Source organism: Podarcis melisellensis, assembly GCF_964234715.1.
Source record: "Podarcis melisellensis genome assembly, chromosome: 2".
Lineage (NCBI taxonomy): Eukaryota > Metazoa > Chordata > Lepidosauria > Squamata > Lacertidae > Podarcis > Podarcis melisellensis.
In genome coordinates, this window is record NC_138529.1 from 19,479,886 (window position 1) to 19,502,155 (window position 22,270).

The 22,270-nt window shown below is 41.6% G+C and overlaps 1 protein-coding gene across 4 annotated transcripts in view; it reads left to right on the top strand.

The window, feature by feature from the left end:
* RHOT1 (ras homolog family member T1) overlaps window positions 1-22,270 on the top strand; it is a 51,649-nt gene that overhangs the window by 13,879 nt on the left and 15,500 nt on the right. For all 4 annotated transcript variants that reach the window (XM_081898637.1, XM_081898639.1, XM_081898638.1 and 1 more), the window contains exons 4-18: window positions 95-138; window positions 1,894-1,947; window positions 3,259-3,311; window positions 4,286-4,394; window positions 5,727-5,828; window positions 8,235-8,333; window positions 10,496-10,604; window positions 11,259-11,379; window positions 11,622-11,706; window positions 12,171-12,316; window positions 13,580-13,680; window positions 15,333-15,463; window positions 16,165-16,248; window positions 17,607-17,726; window positions 19,134-19,336. In XM_081898637.1, coding sequence (XP_081754763.1) covers window positions 95-138; window positions 1,894-1,947; window positions 3,259-3,311; window positions 4,286-4,394; window positions 5,727-5,828; window positions 8,235-8,333; window positions 10,496-10,604; window positions 11,259-11,379; window positions 11,622-11,706; window positions 12,171-12,316; window positions 13,580-13,680; window positions 15,333-15,463; window positions 16,165-16,248; window positions 17,607-17,726; window positions 19,134-19,336 — 1,561 coding nt within the window. The remainder of the gene's footprint in view (window positions 1-94; window positions 139-1,893; window positions 1,948-3,258; window positions 3,312-4,285; window positions 4,395-5,726; window positions 5,829-8,234; window positions 8,334-10,495; window positions 10,605-11,258; window positions 11,380-11,621; window positions 11,707-12,170; window positions 12,317-13,579; window positions 13,681-15,332; window positions 15,464-16,164; window positions 16,249-17,606; window positions 17,727-19,133; window positions 19,337-22,270) is intronic.

Here is a 22,270-nt window from a genome sequence, read left to right on the forward strand (position 1 = left end):
CCACTTAATTAGCAGTTTTCATATACCTCATTGATTGAATCATCACCCTCACAGAGCAAACGAACAATAACCAAACTTCTCTTGTTTCGCACAGAATCCGAACAAAGTGACGAACAGCTCCATAATGAAATATCGCAAGTGAGTCAAATGTGCCTTTGGTGCCGAAATGCTTTGTTTTATATTTGCCTTGTAAAACAGTGTCAGAGTGAAATTATTTCCACCTAAGAAAGGCTAGACTGGCTTTAATTTACTCTGGAGTCATTCAGTGGCATAGCTCTCGGAGCATAGGTGAGGAGAATTGGTGCAGCCTCTAAAATAACAGGCGACTGATGTTTATTTTGTTTTTTTGCATATGTGTGGTGTAATGTTCATAAGATTGCACAAGTTGATTTCTGCAGAGAATGATCTGGTTACCTTGCTCAGACTGTAAAATTCCCTCCTTCACTATCTCCTGCCATTGGGTTAGATCATTGGTAACCAATGTGGGGCCTTTGAGATGGCCAACATCATTGGCCATACAAGCTGGGGCTGGCAGGAGTTATATTCCAGCAATATCTGGAGAACACCATGTTGGCTGTGTCTAGGCTGAAAACTGAAATGCCTTGACTGAGGCCAGCTGTTGGATCAAGTCAAGACCTCAAAGCTCTTATCTTTTATTTTTAAAAAATTATTTCCTAACCTATAAGCCAGAACCATGCAAGAAGTAATATTTGGTGTTTTCCATTTTTTACTGTGTGAACATATTGGCTTGGATCCAACAAGCTGTGAGCAGAATTTTCTCACTGCCTGCACACACCATTGCTCTTAAGGTTTGGGACACACCCCATGTGGCATAGGATATGATGATAAAATAGCTCAGTCGGTAGAGCATGAGACTCTTAATCTCAGGGTTGTGGGTTTGAGCCCCACATTGGGCCAAAGATTTCCTGTATTGCAGGGGGTTGGGCTAGATGACCCTCATGGTCCCTTCCAACTCTACAATTCTATGGCACACCGATTAGGGCTGCCTTCTGCTTGAGCTATTGCTCTGTGTGATCCAAACCAATAGGCATAAGAAGCAATCCTTTTCTCTTAGGCACAGCTAACCCAGATGCTGGTGTGGAAAACATACTTTCCTTCTCCTTCATAGAACATCTTTTGGTTAAATCTTTGCAAAACCCTTTGGAAGAAAAAGTCCTTCCCATCAGCTTTTTTTGTGTGCTGACTTAAGTGTTGAAGGAAGCACATGCTCGAGATCCATAAACAAAAGATAAATGCAATTACAGTGGTACCTCGGGTTACATACGCTTCAGGTTACACTCTGCTAACCCAGAAATAGTGCTTCAGGTTAAGAACTTTGCTTCAGGATGAGAACAGAAATCGTGCTCTGGCAGCGTGGCAGCAGCAGGAGGCCCCATTAGCTAAAGTGGTGCTTCAGGTTAAGAACAGTTTCAGGTTAAGAACGGACCTCAGGAACGAATTAAGTACTTAACTCGAGGTATCACTGTAATGGTGTTTCTGGCCTACTTTAGGCAGAATAATCTTGCTGCAACAGAGTGCAAGATTCCTCCACCTCATCTTGGGTGATTCCCTATTTCTGGCTTTCTCTTAAGACTTTCTGTGGATGCAACGCACTGCAGGGGACTGGACAGGAAAGGAAAGATTGGTTTTGCAAACTGGTCTTCAACTCGCACAACATTCACTACAGCCCAATATGCAGATAAATGCATATTGTCTATTTGTGTCATCTTGATTTTAGTTGTCGACTGAATCATATTCATAAGTAAACCTCTACTTACAGTTACACAGCTTTTACCATTTCCACCCATAATGTATGCTAAGATTTGTTCTTCTATGTGCTAAAATCTTGGAAAACCTTACCGTTCTCATCTGGCTATTTCTTCTCTGTTCCAGGCGAATGTAATCTGCATAGTATATGCAGTTAACAACAAGAATTCAATTGAAAAGGTATGAGGAAAGCATTTTTGTTGCGTTCTAGCTGGTGTTCATGACGTAGCCGACCCCTTGAATGTGCAAGTTTATATTTAAGGCGTCCAGATTCTCATTTGGAAAAGCTTTGAATGTCAAGACGTGGTTTATCTGAATATGCCAAATATCCCCCCCCCCCCCAATACAGCATTTTCAATCTTGCAAAGTACATTACAACTGCCTTGGTGCATTGGCCTCTTCCTCCTGTCCTTACATTTAAGGAAGAATGTGGGGGATAGAAAAAGCTAGCATTTTTGTAACCTGACTGCATGAACATTCTGCATTAGAAGGGAAGGAGTCCCAACTTCCAAAACACTGAAATAATGATAAAATGCACTGAAACACAAGTTTCTCTGGGTGGAGATTAACTGCGTTTCTGTGCTTCTTTGAGTTTCTGGTTGTTGGGGATGCTATTTGACTTGCATTTCCATTCTTCTGGTGTTTCCATAGTATTCATTCTGGAAAGCTTTAGTAGTATTTATCATTTCTGTCAAAATTACCGTATTTTTCGCCCTATAGGACGCACCTTTCCTGTGTGCGTCCTATGAGGCGAATGCAGGCTTTCGCTGAAGCCTGGAGAATGAGAGGGGTCGGTGCGCACCGACCCCTCTCGCTCTCCAGGCTTCGCGGACCTCTCCGCAAGCAGCGGGAGCGCTCCCGCTGCTTGCGGAGAGTTGCCTGCATGCCGAAGCCTGTGCGCGCTGAGCTCAGCGCGTCCAGGCTTCGCAGACCTCTCAGCAAGCAGCGGGATCCAGCGCTGGGCTCCCACGGCTTGCAGAGAGCTGCCTGTTTGGGGACTGGGGTCGGGGGAAGCTCGGGCCTCCCCCACCCCAGCCCCACGCCTGGGGGGAAAAATAATTTCCCCCCCCTTGATTTCCCCCCCTAAAAAACTAGGTTCGCGCGTCCTATAGGGCGAAAAATACGGTAAATTCCAAAAATCTTGCACCAGCTGGCATTCCCACCATAAATGATAATACGTACCAAATTTATTGCAACCCCTCCAGCAACTGGGCAATATAGAAGAAAACATTTTCGACATTTGCAGAGCAGTGGGATACCATCTGTATAATATTTTTAAAGCATTTTCCATTTAAAAACTGGAAACGGTTTTTTAGGGTCAGGATTCCCAATTTTTATTCCAATTCTTGGGAGGAATTTGTCTGCCAGTCTTTTCAAGGGGTTCCAATACTCACTGAATCCAGAAAGCATGTGGTAAAGCATTTGTTTCGGGTTGAATGTAAATAACGGCCCAGTCTAATATTATTAATTAACACTAATTTGTTGATTTAGGTAACAAGTCGATGGATTCCTCTCATTAATGAAAGAACAGACAAAGACAGCAGGTACATAAGTTAAAAACAATATAAATAGATTAATGCAAATCTGAGACTGTTTTACAAGCTTTGCTGAAGCAAAAAGTGTCAGTATGAAATAAGGCCTAAACACTTACTGCTTAAACACTCATGATCTACTTTATGTGGCGTTTATACTGTATTTGTCTTTTATTATTTGGGCGATTGTTGTTATGAGCGTAATATTTATAGTCTCTGGCGAGCTGCAGCGTTCTGACAATTATTTATCTAAGGGCGATAGATGCTTCACAAAACACTATTTCTTTAAACCCAAATAGTTAAACTGTTACGCTATCTGAAGAATAGTGTTGGAAGCTGAAATTGTAATTGTGTTTCAGAAGAAGGTCGATGATAAATTCAAATTATCTTCTAAACATTTTTTCTTTGCTTGGCTTAAATCAGGTCATATCTTAGGCAAACACTTCAGGAAGCTGTTTTTAAGTTTCCTAAAGTTTTAAAAATGACATTTTCCAATTAGCTTGTACATTATATGGGGAGACTTTGTGAATATGCTTAGTACACTGGGTACTTTAGTGAATGTATAGTACATGAATTTGTATAGAGGTTATTTGAAATTTCAAGGCTGCCTTGTTTTTAATTATTGTGCACTTAATTCATTTTTTGATACACACTCCGGAGCTCTTGGCTTTGAGGCCACCTGCTGTAAAGAACTTCAAAGTGAAGTCTTTTATGACTTAGGTTTAGCAGGCATTGTAATTTTCATTAGCTAACTGGTTTGCTAGTCATAAATATTTTCCCAAGAGAAATCAGAATCTTCAATTTTGCAAATGCTTGCTCTGGAGGAAGACCCAGTTTTACTCAGACTTGTTTCATTTTTACCAAACTGAAAAACAAACCTGCTTATATTATAGTTCAGTGGACAGTCATAGTGATGGTAGTATTATAAGGTGCCAAATAACTGCTATTATATTTGATTGTGAAAACTTTTCTCAACTTATTTTCAGGCTGCCTCTTATACTAGTTGGGAACAAATCAGATCTAGTTGAATACAGTAGTATGGAGACGATCCTTCCTATTATGAACCAATATACAGAGATAGAAACTTGCGTAGAGGTAAACAAAAGCTTTTTCTTAGCATTCACAGTGGCTTAATGGTTACATTGTTAACTTTAATAAGATTTGTTCACTTTAATACCGTTTTATTAAAGTGGTTTCCCACGCTCCATAGCCAATGCTCTCATCAAATCCTTATATTTCTGCAATTCATGTTATTGTTAACTTCTAGTTACGTTCCAATTCTTATAATGATCACTTAGATAACAGCTGCATTCTTTGTGATTTCTATTTGTGTTGTTACATTATTTAAGTTTTGATAGGATTTCAAGTGAAAAGAGCTCTAACTCTTTTTAACCTGTGTGTGTCAGTCTAATATGTCCCACTTCTGTTTCTCTTGGCCTCTTGCAACGCCTTTGAAATTCTTCCACTGCTATTGTTGTCCTCCCAGTATAGCTCAGGGCTATACTCACATTTGGCAATGCCAAAATGGAGCCTTATCTTCCTCTTTACCACTCCCCTTTCCCTGGGTGTCCTGTCACTTTTTTTCTGTAAGCCGCGATAGAAGGGCCTGTGCATGACAGAACATTTACATGACGTTTAGCACACGCTAGTTTATTTCCATCAATCACTCTGGGAAATTAAGACAGTTGTGTGACTGGGGCCTCACCAGCACTGGGCTTCGCAGTGCACCTAGGAGGCTTAAAAGCAGAATTAAAGGGTCCTCTAGAATGGTACCTATGCAGGCCTGTACACAACTTCTCTCGGCTGCCCACCTCCAAAATTTGCTCCAGTGGGTTGCACGAGCAGAAATCTGCTTGTGCAACCTTGGATTCCACCACCCCCTCAAAAAATTTGTTTCCAAACGGGAGAAAGGGCCAGGAGATTTTGAGGACCATTTCAAAAGACCAGAGCCATCACCACCTCTGGGCCCTCATCTCAGTTTTTTTTATTGATGTGAGCTGCTTTGGGGATGATATTGGCATTAAAATAATGTAGCGTGGAATTAAAGCTGCCTTGATGCTATGTTTAGTGTCTCTGCATTCTTACAAAGTCCGTTATTTATTTCAACTATTTATAACCCACTTTTCAATGTAAACTAACATTTTAAGCTGACAGTAAAACCATAACAGCTGGTTAAGGCATCTGTAAATAAAACGGTGTAGATCAGTCAACTAATTTTAACAGCATGAAAGCAGCATTAGAACACACAAGATAAAACAGCAGTTAAAACCATTCAATGTAAAAAATAATCCCATCAGGACCTGAGTCAATAAAATGTAGAATATTCATTGCTTGGCCAAAGAAAACAGCCTGGTGCATATGGGCAAGGAATTCCTCCCGCTTCTGTATTAAGCTGACAAGACTCATAATTTCATTTTCCCCCTCTAGTGCTCAGCCAAGAACTTGAAGAACATATCCGAACTATTTTATTATGCGCAGAAAGCTGTTCTACATCCTACAGGACCCCTCTATTGTCCAGAGGAAAAAGAGGTATTTTGCTGCTTTTGTAATAATAATAATAATAATAATTTATTATTTGTACCCCGCCCATCTGGCTGGGTTTCCCCAGCCACTCTGGGCGGCTTCCAACAGAAATGAAAAATACACTAAAATGTCACATATTAAAAACTTCCCTGAACAGGGCTGCCTTCAGATGTCTTCTGAATGTCAGGTAGTTGTCCATCGCCTTGACATCCGGTGGGAGGGCATTCCACAGGGCGGGCGCCACCACCGAGAAGGCCCTCTGCCTGGTTCCCTGCAACTTGGCCTCTCGCAGGGAGGGAACCGCCAGAAGGCCCTCGGAGCTGGACCTCAGTGTCCGGGCAGAACGATGGGGGAGGAGACGCTCCTTCAGATATACTGGACCGAGGCCATTTAGGGCTTTAAAGGTCAGCACCAACACTTTGAATTGTGCTCGGAAACGTACTGGGAGCCAATGTAGGTCTTTCAAGACCGGTGTTATATGGTCTCGGCGGCCGCTCCCAGTCACCAGTCTAGCTGCCGCATTCTGGATTAGTTGTAGTTTCCGGGTCACCTTCAAAGGTAGCCCCACGTAGAGCGCATTGCAGTAGTCCAAGCGGGAGATAACAAGCGGGAGATTTTGTGTTATAAAATCAGCATTGCGGGTAATATACCAGCACAGTCCTTTCTTTCTCCGAAAAGAGCACTTTGGTATTCAGAGTGTATATCTCAGTGTTGTAAAGCTAAAAGATGCACCTGTTGGAGTTCCCAAATCTGTGCTATCCTCTGCTTTTGTTTTGAGGCTGATATTCGTTTAGTGTGAAGTTGATATTGGGGTAGCCTGGGTCGAGGTATTCCAGGAAAAATTGTCAGAGGAGATACAGCAGTGGGAATTGGACAGGCCATGCTAAGAGAAGAAACATAAAATATCTTGGGGCTTTCTGGTTGCTCTCCCAATCCAAGGGAGATCCAGGTTGCTGTGACCCAGTTTTAGAGTTTTTGTTCTCCTGCCCATATTTCTGCCCAACACTCTCCCCTCTTGAATTCAAGAATGCCCCAGATTGATAGTTCTTTCATGTCATAGTAGGTCGTGCTTGCTCGTGTGTGTGTGGTGTGTGTGTTTGGGGCAGGATGAAGGTGATCTGAAGGTGAAGGACAGAGCCACAACTTCGTAGGGTTTTAGACAGGCACTCAGTCTGTGGTAGATTGGCTAGAACGGCCTGCCCTCAGAGACTGATGGATCCAGCTGGTTTCCTGATGGCTCTTGGAGAGTTACATGCTGGGGCCAGTCCCATTTGAAATCGTGTTTGATCGCTGAGATGGAGGAAAGCCCGCCTAGGTGACCAACACAACTGTCCTTCAATGCCTTCTCCCCTTTGATAGAGCTTGTCTGGCTTCTTGGTTTTCTGAAGAACTAGGTCTGATGAAATGACAGTAATGGATGGTAATAATACAACAGCAGTGAATACAAATATCCATATCTTCTGGGTGTTATTTTTAGGAGATCTGAATCCCCGAATGAGACATTCAACAGCTATCATTCTCAATATTCAGGTGCACCAGTGTTTCACAAATTTAAGGGCAGAATACAAACGTAGAAATAACTTTAAAATTGAAGATTGTAATTCCAAATGGGGCTTAAGTCAGTTTTGACAAAAAAATTCAATTTTGGCCTGTAGATGTTGCTGTGAGTCCTACCAATACGGGGGGCAATTGTATAATTTTGGGGCCTAAGTCACTGCGTTAGCAAGCCTTGAAAATTGTGTTTGCATTCAAAAAGGCCCTAGTCAGAAATAATTTTCTTCCAAATGGAATGTTAGTCAAAATTGACTTAAGCCCCTTTTGGAATTAAACTCTTTAATTATAAAGCTTATCTGTTTTAATCCTAACAAGGCTTAACACTGCCACCATGAAAGCTCCTACTGATCTTTGTTCTTGAGTTGATGAAGAAAGGGATGGATAATGATCAGTCCTCCAGTTCTTCAGCATGTTTCTCAGTCCAAGCTTGTTACAGGCAAAACGTTCATTTACACACAGAGAGAGAAAATGCTCAAATATTTATATTTATTTGCCCAATCCTGAAGATTAATTAGTAGCTTTCCCCATCCTAAAGATGTGCTGCAAAAGACCCACAGCAAAACAGAATGGCAGTTCCACCACTGTACAAGTCTGCTTTAAGATATCAAATGTTTGGGTTTAAAATAAAGTCTTGGGGGGAAAATACTTCCTGTCTCTTGCACTGCTCTCTGTCCCTCCTTTCCTTTTCCTAGCATACGCAAACAGAAAAGAAACAGGGTGTGCAGTTTTGTTAGAATTCTGTTCCATTTAAAAAAAAAAAAAAAACAGGGTTTAGGGTTTTCCTATTGAATAAAAAAAATGGCAGGCCTGCCAGAATAAAAAGAAACCCCACTTCTCGCTTTTTTTCTTGATCTGTAGATGAAGCCTGCCTGTATAAAAGCACTAACTCGGATCTTCAGGATTTCCGATCAGGATAACGATGGCACCCTTAATGATGCAGAACTCAACTTCTTTCAGGTACCTCTCTTCTCCTTCTGTCACCTGCTGCGTTTCATCTGTGGCTGTTACCTCCGTCCTAAGGAAAGCAAACCAGCCAGATCCAGTGGTGTAATTTTAATGCATTCCTTTCCACCTCAAAGTGGAAAACATTCCTGCTCACAGGAGGCAGAATGCCTCTTGTCTGGATCCAGTCCTTTATGCTTCACAAGGTGCTGCTCCCCTAGCCTTACGGAAAAGCTTTTGCCAGGAGGCAGAGCAGGTCTGTGGCAGGACAGGAGAGAGGAGAAGCCTGCAGCACTTGGGATCCTGTCCGCTGTCTTTCTCTTCTGGCAGATAGAGAGAGAGAGAGAGAGAGAGAGAGAGAGAGAGAGAGAGAGAGGGGGGGGGTGGGTAATGATAGCGCGGAGAGGTGTCACACTTCCATTTCCTAAGCCCGCCTCTCCAGCTATTTCTGGGTTAGCGGAGTCTGTAATCTGAAGCGTATGTAACCTGAGGTACCACTGTAGATGTGGAAAATGTAGAGTCGCACCTCGGGTGTCCGGAATGGGAGCTTTCGGGTTCTTTTGGCGTCGTTTCTGTTTCCCCAGCTGCCCATATGAAGGAAAGGAGGAAATGCAGAATCTAGGGGTTTTGTATACCTGTGATTGAGCAGGAGCCTATCTGGCAAAAACAAAAAGTAGCATCGAAGATTTCTCTCCATCTGCTTTCTCACCTATGGGATATCTGCTTTCCACCTCTGGAAGAAAACGACTGTAAGACCATAAAAATGGTCCATCTGGAAAACGTTAATCACCCCCTTTCCCAGTACTACTGCTATCAAACTTATAGCCTTCACCCCTCTCAGATACTGTACCCCTCCTTCAAATATGTTTTATCATGTTGATGTTTTATTGTGTTTTTAATATTCTATTGGGAGCTGCTCAGAGTGGCTGGGGAAACCCAGCCAGATAGGTGGCGTATTAATAATAATAATAATAACCTAGAAAAATGGGGACAGCCATTCAGTGCCTAGGATTTCTCTGTCTCCGGAAACAGAGCTGCACACTCTGACTTTGCTTCTGTTGCCTCTGCATGAAAATGACAAGCTTTGCCTGCCCTCAGTATTGTGTATGTTCATGCTTCCTCCCTCCTATGGAGAGACAGGGAGAAAATAACAGGGCTCTGGGTGTGCCTAATTTGAGTGCTTTCTGCTGGGAGACAGAGACATAGAGAGATTGAGAGAGAGAGGAACAATACATAGGTGTGCAACTGCAACAGAACACTGTGGGGCAGAATCCGTTCACACGTAGAACTCTGAGCTCATGCACATTACCTTGGATTCAAACTACCTTCCATAGGCAGGATGGCATCTTCAGTCTTTGAAGGGTTTATGATCTATCCAAGGAATGCCAGCAGCAGGGGAAGGGAGAAGAGGAGTTTTTTTTTAACTGATCCTCTCTCACCCTGCAACCCCGTCCACACCGCCCTGGAGGATTGGGGGACCCCCTGGAACTGTGTGGAAGGCCATGATGGTGGGATGGTGAACTAGCAAGTCTTTTCCCTCTCTGCCAGCAGGGGCATCCCTTGAACAGAACTGCTTTTAGGAATGGAGTTTGGATCCAACCCAATAAGCTATTTTATCTTGTGAATTGCTCTGAGACCTGTGGGTATAGGGCGGTAATTAAATTATAAATGCAGTGGTACCTTGGGTTACAGACGCTTCAGGTTACAGACTTTGCTAACCCAGAAATAGTACCTCGGGTTAAGAACTTTGCTTCAGGATGAGAACAGAAATCGTGCTTCGGCGGCATGGCTGCAGCGGGAGGCCCCATTAGCTAAAGCGGTGCTTCAGGTTAAGAACAGTTTCAGGTTAAGAACGGACTTCCAGAACGTAATAAGTTATTCACCCGAGGTATTACTGTATAGATATAGATATAGATGTGGTCATCGAATGAAATTTTATTTGCCCCCAAGCCACTGCTTAACTACAAGACTGGCTTAGAAACCATGATCTTGTTTCTGAGCCTGTAGCCATGCATTCAAACACCTGCTACTGCGGGATCTGGTAGCTTACTAGTTGGTATGAAAGTTGGGGTTCTAACATGAGATCATGGGCTGTAGTGAAATGTTCCAGGCCACTGAATGTATATTACCAAGCCTTGGTTTGAAATAGTTCTAATATTCCTCCTCCTTCTTTTTAGCGAATTTGTTTTAATACACCGTTGGCACCTCAAGCACTGGAAGACGTAAAGAATGTAGTCCGGAAAAATCTAAGCGATGGAGTTGCAGATAATGGATTAACATTAAAGGGTAAACACTGCATGTTTCTTCCTTGAAATATGAAGATGGGATGGACCCTGAAGATGACACAAAGATAACGACAAGAATGCATTACTTAACCTCTTGCTATTTTTGAAGCCACACACAACTGCATGTTTTTAAGTGTTGATGCACCGAAGTGTAGTACCCATTATGTTATGGATATATTGAATTGTAGATAATGGGCTTGTCCACAGAACCTGTCACTCCAAAATGGCAGCGTCTTAAATTAACTCCATCTGTGCATTTCTCTTCCTTTATGGATATTTTCAAGGTTGAGATAAACTTGCAAGCAAAAGTACATAGAGCACTTTCTTTAATTTTAAACCCCTCCCAAATTCACTATATTACCTGCCACCAAGAGGTGAGCTGGAGGAATCGCAATTAGTATTTTCTTGGAGGTGGAGGCAGTTTTCAGTGTGCTGTCACTACAGCTGCGACTTGGAAAACTGCAAGCTTAATGCAACAGTTTTTACAGGAGATTCTTGGGTAACATTTTTTTGGGGGTAGGAGATTTTACTCTGAAGATTATTTGCTCACTCCAAATGAGTGAGTTTGCTCACCCTCTATTAACATCTAAAAATCCCAACACCTGTCATTGCTATGTGGCCAAGATTAGTAATTTAAAAACGTTCTTTTTTCCAGGTTTTCTTTTTCTACACACACTATTTATTCAGCGAGGGAGACATGAAACAACCTGGACAGTATTGCGGCGTTTTGGATATGATGATGACCTCGAGCTGACACCAGAGTATTTATTTCCTTTGTAGGTATCAGTAGGTGGTTTTTTTAAAAAATTAAAAAAGTCTAAATGCAAATAATTGTTATACATTTGAAAGGTAGATTCCTTAATCCAATCCAGCATCTTCATACTTAAATATCTTATGTGTGTATGCATATGTCAGATAGAGCTACATTCATATTGTTTCCTTTGTGCCCTGCCTGCTTGTGGACATCTCGCAGACACTTTTGTAATAATAATAAAAATGTCTCTTGCTCTCTAACCAGATTAAAAATACCTCCGGACTGCACAACAGAGTTGAATCACCATGCGTATTTGTTCCTCCAAAGCATTTTTGATAAGCATGATTTGGTAAGCTTTTAATCTGACTTGGGCTATTTGCGTAAGGAATATTCATTGCATCCTTCTGTATTGTATCCTTCTATGTCTGTACTGTTGAAAGTATTGGGTGGGTGAGCAGTGGGGAGAATACTCTGAGAGAACCATAGAAATCTCCTTTATCCTAGGCAATAACTCCAAAGTGTTTATTTCAAGGGCTCACAGGTCAAGTGACTGTGTTATATAACAGGTGTTTCCCTGTCCAGGAGGTTCATGATCTAAGCCAATAGAGGCGAGGCTTAAAGAATTATGGAAAAGCAAGGGCATTATGGGGAGTTATTCGACTGGCTTAGTTAATTATTTTCTGCTTTTTGTGATTACCATTCACTTCTGTTCTATACATTGCTTGCAAGCCCATATTTGTTTTTTAAGTAGAAAACATCTTCATAAATAATGAATAAATAAAAAGCACCAGCATTTCCTAAATCTGTTTTCAGGACCGAGATTGTGCTTTGTCTCCTGATGAACTCAAGGATTTGTTCAAAATCTTCCCTTATATGCCGTGGGGACCAGATGTCAACAGCACCGTTTGTACAAACGAAAGGGGATGGATAACGTATCAGGGATTTCTCTCTCAGTGGACGTAAGTGTGATACTTAAACTGTGAAACTCCTATATTTATTTTGCTTTTTGAAAGGGCTGCCAGAATTTGAGGGGTGGGCAAGGGATGACTCCTCATAATCGATCCAACCAGTTCAGCTTTAAGGGCACAAAGTGATTTGACAAAGTCCATCCAGGGTTTGAAAGGGCCATAGCTAATTTGTACAATCATCAGAAGCAGCTGGTAATGTTTTTCCTGCTTCCTGCTGCAGGTAACAATCTCAGGTGACTGAAGGCTCCCCTACCTCCTAAAAAACCCCAACCTATACAGTGGTACCTTGGTTCTTAAACTTAATCCGTTCCGGAAGTCTGTTCCAAAACCAAAGCGTTCCAAAACCAAGGTGTGCTTTCCCATAGATAGTAATGCAGAACGGATTAATCCATTCCAGACTTTTAAAAACAACCCCTGAAACAGCCATTTGACATGAATTTTACTATCCAAGGAGGCCATTGATCCATAAAATGAAAGCAATAAACAATGTACTGCAGTCACACAATCAGTCAGTCAGTCGCTGAACTGGGTTCTACCCAGTCACAAAAACAAAACAAAAAGAGCCGCAAAAAGCAAAATAAATAGCAAAAACAGACAGACCTCAGCGTAACACACAAAACGAAGCACATGCGGCTTCCGAAAAATATTCGTAAACCGGAACACTTACTTCTGGGTTTGCAGTGTTTGGATTCCAAGTTGTTTGAGTACCAAGGCGTTTGAGAACCAAGGTACCACTGTACACTGACAGCAAGCACATTTGGAAGAAAGGGGTAGGATTTCAGTCTAGCTTAACATGTTAATTTTCTAACTGTAGGGAGCTTTTTGGTGGTGGGGGGTGGTGGAGCATGCAGCTCTAAATCTGCAGTCCATGAAAAACTTTGCCAGTTGATTCTGCCATAGCTGAAAGCTAGCATGTCTCTCAGAAAATGCCTTCTGAGTTAGCTTGCTAAAACTTCTTGCAACGGCAGTTTGACCAGGAGACACTTAATTACCGTGACTAGAAGTGGAATGGAATGGCTTTGCTTTCTGCAGACAGAATGAATGCCCTTCTCTGTCCTTCCTTTCCATTCCCTGTTTTTTGACAACTTCTTGCCTTTTTGAGATAATGCATGTGAAAAGATAAATTTGTCAATTACGTTGGTTTCTTTACAAGTCTTTGTAAATGTATACAAATATTGAAGTGCCTTATCTTTGAATTCTAGACTCAGGGGAATTTAGACAACTTAGAAAATTACTTTTTTTGTTCTCCATCAGACTAACTACGTATTTGGATGTACAGCGCTGCCTGGAATATTTGGGCTACTTAGGATATTCAATATTGACTGAACAGGAATCCCAGGCATCAGCAATTACAGGTAACAGCCTACAATGTTGCGCTGTATTTTGGAAGGATTTTAGAAAACAATTTTTTCACTGCTTAGTTTCCTTTTCCCTTTCAATTGAGGATGTGCAACATCAAAGGGCAGAGTGGCAAATCGTGAAGTGATATGCATGACACAAAAGGAGGGGAGAGGCATCTACCTGTCCAGTAATGTGTAGTTCAAAAAAACATGATTTTGTCCCATTCATCTTCTCCCCATCCCACCAAATCCACTTCATTGGCTACCATTTCTGGAGTGTTGAGTAAGTAATGGTGCCAGTAATGCTGCATCAAAGTTTCTTCAGTTTGTTCTTCAGGAGACTTTGTTCAGCAGCACCCATGAACCCCTCTGTCAAGTGGGGGCTAGAGGAAAGGGTCAGTGGAACAGAGTAACCAGTGTCAGCAAACTTTTTCAACAGGGGGCTGGTCCACTGTCCCTCAGACCTTGGGGGGGGCTGGACTATATTTTTTGGGGGGAAATGAATGAATTCTTATGCCCCACAAATAACCCAGAGATGCATTTTAAATAAAAGCACACATTCTCTTCATGTAGAAACACCAGGTAGGCCCCACAAATAACCCAGAGGTGCATTTTAAATCAAAGGACACATTCTACTCATGTAAAAACATGCTGATTCCTGGACCGTCCGTGGGCCGGATTTAGAAGGCGATTGGGCCAGATCCGGCCCCCGGGCCTTAGTTTGCCTATCCATGGAATAGAGAATTCTGCACAAAAAATGTTGGATGGTTGGCTAGTGAGCCAAGAGGGGCAAAGTGTTGCCAGGTCTAGAGCCTAAGCTGGCTGCTTGCCTTTAAGGGATATTTCTGCCAGTTGTTGCTTTGACCATGACGGCAACATTGTGACTGTGTTAGAAGTTAGCTGTGAGCAAAGAGGTAGGGGACTGGGTATTGAATTTTGCATATCAAATAGCTAATCATAGAACTGCAGAGTTGGAAGGGACCCTGAGGAAAAAGCAACTGTCCCATGTGAGGATCACCATCCATTCTTCTCCCCTGTTGCTAGCTAGACCCATCCAGGGTACCTTTAAGGTATTGATGGTCCTGTGTCCATATAATAAATGATCGATTGTACTTTTACGGTAGAGTATTTGGACAAATGTTTCCACTGTCATTTTAAAGCACAAGGACAGCAGGCTCCAGGAAGTTCTGAAGAATTTAATTTTAATCTCTTCTTAAGATTGTTACCTAGGAAATATTTGGTTATAATCCAGTTGGCTGCCAACTCTGTAACAATATAGGCAAAGGTAAAACTAAATGACCCCAGATGGTTAAGTCCAGTCAAAGGCGACTATGGGGTTGTGGTGCTTTCTTTCAGGCCGAGGGAGCTGGCGTTTTTCAACAGACAGGTTTCCGGGTCCCTTTGCAGAAGTGAAACTAATCCAATGGAAGGAGGGGAAGAGACTTTTTTTTTGCCATTTCGCTCCTTCACCCCGCAGTACCATTTCTCACACTGTTTTTGACCTCCTCCATCCTACAGATGTCCATGGAGCATCCAGTTAGCTAAGTTCTCTGGATCCCAAACTCTTGATTCTTTTATGGTTGTGCACATTGTTACAAAGCATAGTATTCCTGTGTCTGTAATATGTACATCTGTGTGAAATCTTCTCTCCCCCCCTTTTTTTAAAGTAACTAGAGATAAAAAGATTGACTTGCAGAAAAAACAGACTCAGAGGAACGTGTTCAGGTGCAATCTAATTGGGTTGAAAGGCTCTGGAAAAAGTGGAGTCCTCCAGGCACTGCTTGGAAGAAACCTAATGGTAAGAATTATTCTGCCTGTGACACTAAAACAGTATTGTGGTTAGGCAGTAACTGCTGCCTTGCAAACATACTTCTAAACTCTTTTCCCAATCTATCTTTTGCTGCTTCTCTTTCATTCTCCCTCTGTTTTTCTGCTCCCTCTTTCTGAGGTGATGGAGAACTGGTCAGTATTGAGGCTGTTTCTCAAAGGCTAGAAGAAGTGTCTAGGGTACTTCCACAGGACTTATTCTCTGGGTTTGGATTATGGCCAAGAGAGAAAGCGACAGATTTTCTCTAGAGTGCTCCATCTGGACCAAAGAAGGAGCACTGCAGAGCTGCTGCTGCGGTGTGTGTTTGTCAGAGTTCCCGCAATATTTTCTGAGAGAATCCCGGAGCCCGGCAAACAGTTCTGAGAGCTCAAAAGCTCTTTCCACACCAGGAAAACGCAGCGCAAAAAGAGCGTTTAAACTCTCTGCCTTGCATGCAGTTGATTTGTGGGATTTCAACTGGCCAGCTTTCAGCCACATAAGGTTGAAATTGCGCAAGTTAATTGTGCACAAAATGAGTTTGTACTCATTTTTTTAACACAGTTTTCTGCTGAGAGACTCCTTATTTATCTTTCGGCAATATAGGCTTTGTTCTGTTCTGATTAAGCGTAAATTAGTTTGTTCATGAGAGAAGCATTTGCTTTTAAAATAATGGAATTCTTTTGTGCTTTCAGAGACAGAAGCATATACGTCCAGAGCACAAATCTTATTATGCAATTAATACAGTCTATGTGTATGGACAAGAAAAATACTTACTGGTAAGACTATATCATTATATTGGTATATGAATATGAAGCATTATTCTTTTATGCCTCTTTTCAGAGTATCAGTGGAATTCTATAAAAGTTTTGCAGTCCATTTAGTATACAAAAATAGTGCAGTGTTTACTTCTGACACCATACAAATGCATCAATTGTGAAACATCTTGCTATTTAGAAATTGAAAGCTGAAACTGCTTTCTTTCATGAGACTTGTTTTTCTGTTTTTCTTTTTTAAAAGAATTTTTATTAAAGTTTCAACAAATTTTATCATGACAAAACAAAACAACACAATTACAGACAAAAAAAAATATAAAACATAAAAAACAAAGAAAAATATATAAATTCAAATCTTAATTTCTTGTTGCTTACTTGAGACTTGTTTTTCAAGCACTGGTTTTTGGCTTTGTCCAGTTCGGGCTTTGACTTGTAATACAGTATTTCAAAGGTGAAATTGTATCTATAATAGGGCTGCCATAGTCCAGAATTTCCAGAAATTAGAAAAAATGTTTGGGAAAGCCCGGGCATATGGCAGTGTCAGAAGTGTTGGTTTGGGAGCGAATTTCCTATTAAAAAACACCTTTTGTGTCGGGATTTTTACTTTTTGAAATATGGCAACCCTAAATTCTATATTATGCTGAGCTGATTTATAGTGGTGAAATCTTCAGGCACAGATCTATGAAGGCTGGGCCATATTGTGCATTCACTATCCCTGCTTCTTTAGCACTGCACCTATTTTTCCATTGCCACATGCTTTATACAGCAGCCTTAAGGGCTATCAAGTACACACACAATTCCTTTCTGCCACCTAACCCTTAACTGCTTAAGCATTTGCCTGCCGCCTTAGGATTGGATAGGCTATGAAGAAATGGTTGAACAATGATATGCTACATTTAAAGTGGTTTTGGGACAATGAAATGCATGGTACGTGACTTTTGATCTACCAGGATGTGTAAGTACAGGCAGTTATATGCCAGCAAGTCTGCATCTTACACAGTATTCCGAATAGTGATGTGTGCAGATGTATCCCATAGGTCATTTGCAATGGTACCTCTTGATTTGTGGCTTCTTTATGCAGCATGTATGTATGTCCTGTTGAATTCATAGGAAAAGATCACTGACTGCATTTAAAATACACACATGTAGGCACACAGGCACATTCGCTCCAATAAATTTTCCTCTCCTAGTAAAGAGTGGTCGATCTCTATAAGTAGATTCTGTCTACATCCATGTTAGTTGCATTTGGGTACATTTAAAAGACAAAAACGGGGGGACCTGAATGTGAAAGCAAAAAAGTATGCTTGATGCTTGCAAAGTATATTTCATAATTTTTTATCTCTCCCCCCCCCACCCCTTAGTTGCATAACGTTTGTGAATCTGACTTCTTATGTGATTCTGAAATCATGTGTGATGCTGTATGCCTAGTGTATGATGTCAGCAACCCCAAATCCTTTGAATACTGTGCCAGGATTTTTAAGGTTTGTATGTTTTACGTGTCTCTTCTAAGAGTTACAAAAAACTAGAAAATAAATGCACAAAAATATGTATCTTTTAGCAGTATAGCAAACATGCAGGTATTGTAAATAATACGTCAAATGCATTTGACTCACGATTGTTTGTCTCCGCCCCCTGCCCTCTAATCTCTCTGTCCTATGTTACAAGAGAGAGGGGAATCATTTTTATAACCTGAACTCCATGGAAGAAGGGCAGTATAAAAAAATGAATTAAAAACAGGTTACTATCATCAGGGATGTATCGGCAGGAGATTTGGACTAGATGGCATTTTGAGGTACCTGTGATTCTCACCTGTACTTGGCAAAGGGAGGTATGATAGGTTTTCTCTTACGGCTGCTTTACATGCAACAGGATTCCTATAGGAATAACGTCTACATTGAAATTTGCAATAATTGTGCATGTAGATTTATTGTGTGTGATTCTCCTTCACTTGCGAGGATGCTGTGGGAGGCTTTTATTGACTGCACCTTCTTATCAAATGTATACACACTGATTTATAGTGTTCAGGATAATTCCATATGGAGTCTAATTTGGTACTTTATTTTGCAAGTGAAGCATTTATCATAAAAATAAAGAGATTTCAGGCATTGTTCACAATATTTCCCCAACAAATAGTTTCTTGTGCAACTTCAAACATTTCAGAATAGCAAAGATTTCACCAAATTTGATTCAGATAACAACTTCAGATTAAAAAGAATCATATACCTCAACGTGGCATTTTCAGCACAGCTGCTCCCAAAAACTATCTTCATTGGAGAAATGCTATGGAGTACAATATACAGTCATACCTTGGCTCCTGAACGCTGCAAACATGGAAGTGACTGTTCCGGTTTGCGAACTATTTTTGGAAGTTGAACGTTCAACGGGGCTTCCGCAGCTTCTGATTGGAAGCTCCTACAGCCAATCAGAAGCCGCACTTTGGTTTCCGAACATTTTGGAAGTCGAACGGACTTCCGGAATGGATTCCATTTGACTTCCAAGGTACGACTGTACTGATTTTTTTTATTTTTTATTTTTGCTGGATCAGTCTCAATTTCATCTCTAAAGAAGCAGTACATACAGATTATTTTCATTCCTTAGGCTGAATGATGCATTCTAGTCCACACTTCTCTAAGTTTCTATGTCACATTAAGCATTTGTATACAACAGTTTGGGGTTTAACTCTCTGTAAGAATCCAAAAGCAATCTTGCTTTGTGGTCGTGGGACATGGGTTGTGAGATTATTGTTTGAGGAAAAGCTTGTAGAAAGCCCTTTTGGATTTGCATAAGGACAGTCCGTGTGAATAAGTAGATTCTATGAATTTTCCCCATTTGTATATGTTTTCTATTTTGTGTCCGTGTTTTGCTTTGTTTTTTATTTAAATATTTAGCAACACTTCATGGACAGCAGGATACCTTGCTTAGTGATAGCTGCCAAGTCAGACCTTCATGAAGTTAGACAAGAGTACAGCATTTCCCCGGCCGAATTCTGCAAAAAACACAAAATGCCTCCACCACAAGCCTTTTCTTGTAACACGGTTGATGCACCGAGTAAGGACATCTTTGTTAAGTTGACAACGATGGCCATGTATCCGTAAGTACCCAAAGAACCCCAGTATTCATAACTGCATGGATCATGACAACTTTGCATGTTGTTGTTGATGTTGCCATAAGGATGGAACTCTGTGCCTCACTGAAATTTGTGTTTAGCAACAGAGGGAGATGTTGGTGATGCAACTTAAACAAAGAATTTTAACGCTGAATTGGCCAATAAATGCAAGTAATCTAAATTAACTGCAAAAAGCTCCTGCGTACCAACTGTTGCACGTAATGTGATTTTGAGAAGTTTGTCTGAATACATTGCAGAGTCGCATCTAGCTTAAAGACATTGGGTTCTATTCTCTCCATAAATGCATGCACTGCCTTGCTCATTGTCATTACTCATTCATTAACGAAGAATTTTGAGCATGTCCCAAGGAGACTGGACCCTCGTTTACTGGGAACCAAATCAAATCAAAACTTTACTGCGGTCCAAAGACCCACCAAACAATTTCAAAACTAGATACAGTTCAAACGACCAGACAGACAGATGGAAGAAACCAAGGCAGTCATTTTGTTTTATCTAGGGCATAATGATCTTTGTTTCTTATGACCTCCGAAAGAAATTTTGCCACGGCCAGTGTAATATCATTTGACCTGTCTTCCAAAAGATATTTAATGTGGGAGGCTTTGGATTTTCCCGGCTAATTTGCCAGTAAGGGTTTGATCAGACAATCGACCTCCTGGGAACATAAATAAAGCCTATTCTGATAGGGGATGCCTCTCAGTCTGCCATTTAGAACTTCCAAGGGAAATACATTTAGTTGGTAAATAAACGCCGATAGGTAGGTACAGACAAATTCCTAAGGTATGAGGATATCTGAAAGTCGTACCAGTATTGGATTCCAGCTGAGACCAGGCTACAAATTACATAAGATGGGGATCGCAAGTCGCTATGTGAGATGTCCCAAAGCCTTTGCCTCAGGGATTCAAGGGCAGTGTTACTGGGAACCAAAACAGGTATGTTTACATGGGTTGGGGGGACAAAACACAAGGCTTCAGGTAAAACATTAGTATTTGCTTTTTGGAAGTCCCCAACACTGTATATTTTCACAGATGAAGAAGAGCCCAACCTCAAAATATAGACTTGAGAGAATTTGGCTCTCTTGGTGGTATCTGGTTTATCAGTGTACCGTATTAGCACATTTCCTCAGTAGGCCTTCATAAATATATGGGCCAAGCTCCAAAGAATTGTGAAACTAGTTCCAGGTGTCCAAGGTGGCTCTGGGTTCAAGAGCCGTGCTCTATGCCACATGGCAAAACACTTCCAAAATGGAAGGGAATTGGAAACAGATTTTGAAACATGACATGGTAGTCTGCTATTCTAAGAAAATTCCCCGAGTCCTGCTAGATGTAGCCAAGCTCTTAGGCATATGTAAACTCGCTTTTTGGATCACAGTTACGTTTCACCACACTGTTGCGGGGGGCAGCATGTTTCTCAAATCCTTTTTATTTATATAATAGATTTATATACCTCCCTTCATCATAAGATGTCAGGCGGTTCACAGAGTAAAATACAGGATAAAAACATGGAAATAAGTAAAACGAAACAGCAAAGCAGTAACCGCACCTTCCCACAGACATATTAAAAAGGCTGTAGAATATTAATCAGCCAAAGGCTTGGTTGAAGAGGAATGTTTGCCTGGCACCTAGAAATACATAAAATACACACAAACATAAACAGATATACAGTTGTACCTCGGAAGTCAAACGGAATCTGTTCCGGAAGTCTGTTCGACTTCCAAAATGTTTGGAAACCAAGGCGCAGCTTCCGATTGGCTGCAGGAAGCTCCTGCAGCCAATCAGAAGCTGCGTCAGACGTTTGGGTTCCAAAGAACGTTCACAAACTGGAACAGTCACTTTTGGGTTTGCGGCGTTTGGGAGCCAAAACGTTCAACTCATAAGGCTTTTGGAATCCAAGGTACGACTGTGATATAGTGAGGAACCACTACAGAGAAGGCCCATTCTTCTCTGTACAGAGAAGAACTACAGAGAAGACTACTTCTAGAGTAAAAAAAAAAAAGGCTCAGTTTTCTAGGGTGGGGTATAGATATTGGTGCACATAAACGACAGAGCAAAGACTTGTCAAATAAGAAGTACACAGTTTCAGCTTGAGACACTGGCGCAGTTCCAGTTGCCTTTCAGAATTGGAGCTCCTGGCAAGCTGGAAGCAAAGCAACTTGAAAGTATTTTTAACTCTCCTCTTTTTAAATAGTCACACTACTCCAAGTTACATGACACAAATCCTAATTACAATACTTACTTACAGCAGTAGTATCCTCTATAGCGTTGGGACACGGGTGGCGCTGTGGGTTAAACCACAGAGCCTAGGACTTGCCGATCAGAAGGTCGGAGGTTTGAATCCCCACGACGGGGTGAGCTCCCGTTGCTTGGTCCCTGCTCCTGCCAACCTAGCAGTTCGAAAGCACGTCCAAGTGCAAGTAGATAAATAGGTACCGCTCCAGCGGGAAGGTAAATGGCATTTCCGTGCACTTCTCTGGTTCGCCAGAAGCGGCTTAGTCATGCTGGCCACATGACCCGGAAGCTGTACGCCGGCTCCCTCGGCCAATAAAGCGAGATGAGCGCCGCAACGCCAGAGTCGGCCACGACTGGACCTAATGGTCAGGGGTCCCTTTACCTTTAAGCTCTATAGCAGAGCTTTCCAGATTTTTCATGTTGGTGACACACTTTTTAGACATGCATCATTTCGTAACACGGTAATTCAGTTTTGCTAGCAAGGAGCTTGGGGAGCATGTGCGTGAGACACCTACAGAAGTCAGCCGACACACAGTTTGGAAAGCTCTGCTCTATAGAAAGGTAGCTACTGATGTGAAAAAATGCGATAGCCTCAGGAGGTTTCAAGCCACACATTTGCTAAAGCAAGCTGGCCTACAGTCATGGTTAATACTGTCATTGTTTTCCATGATTC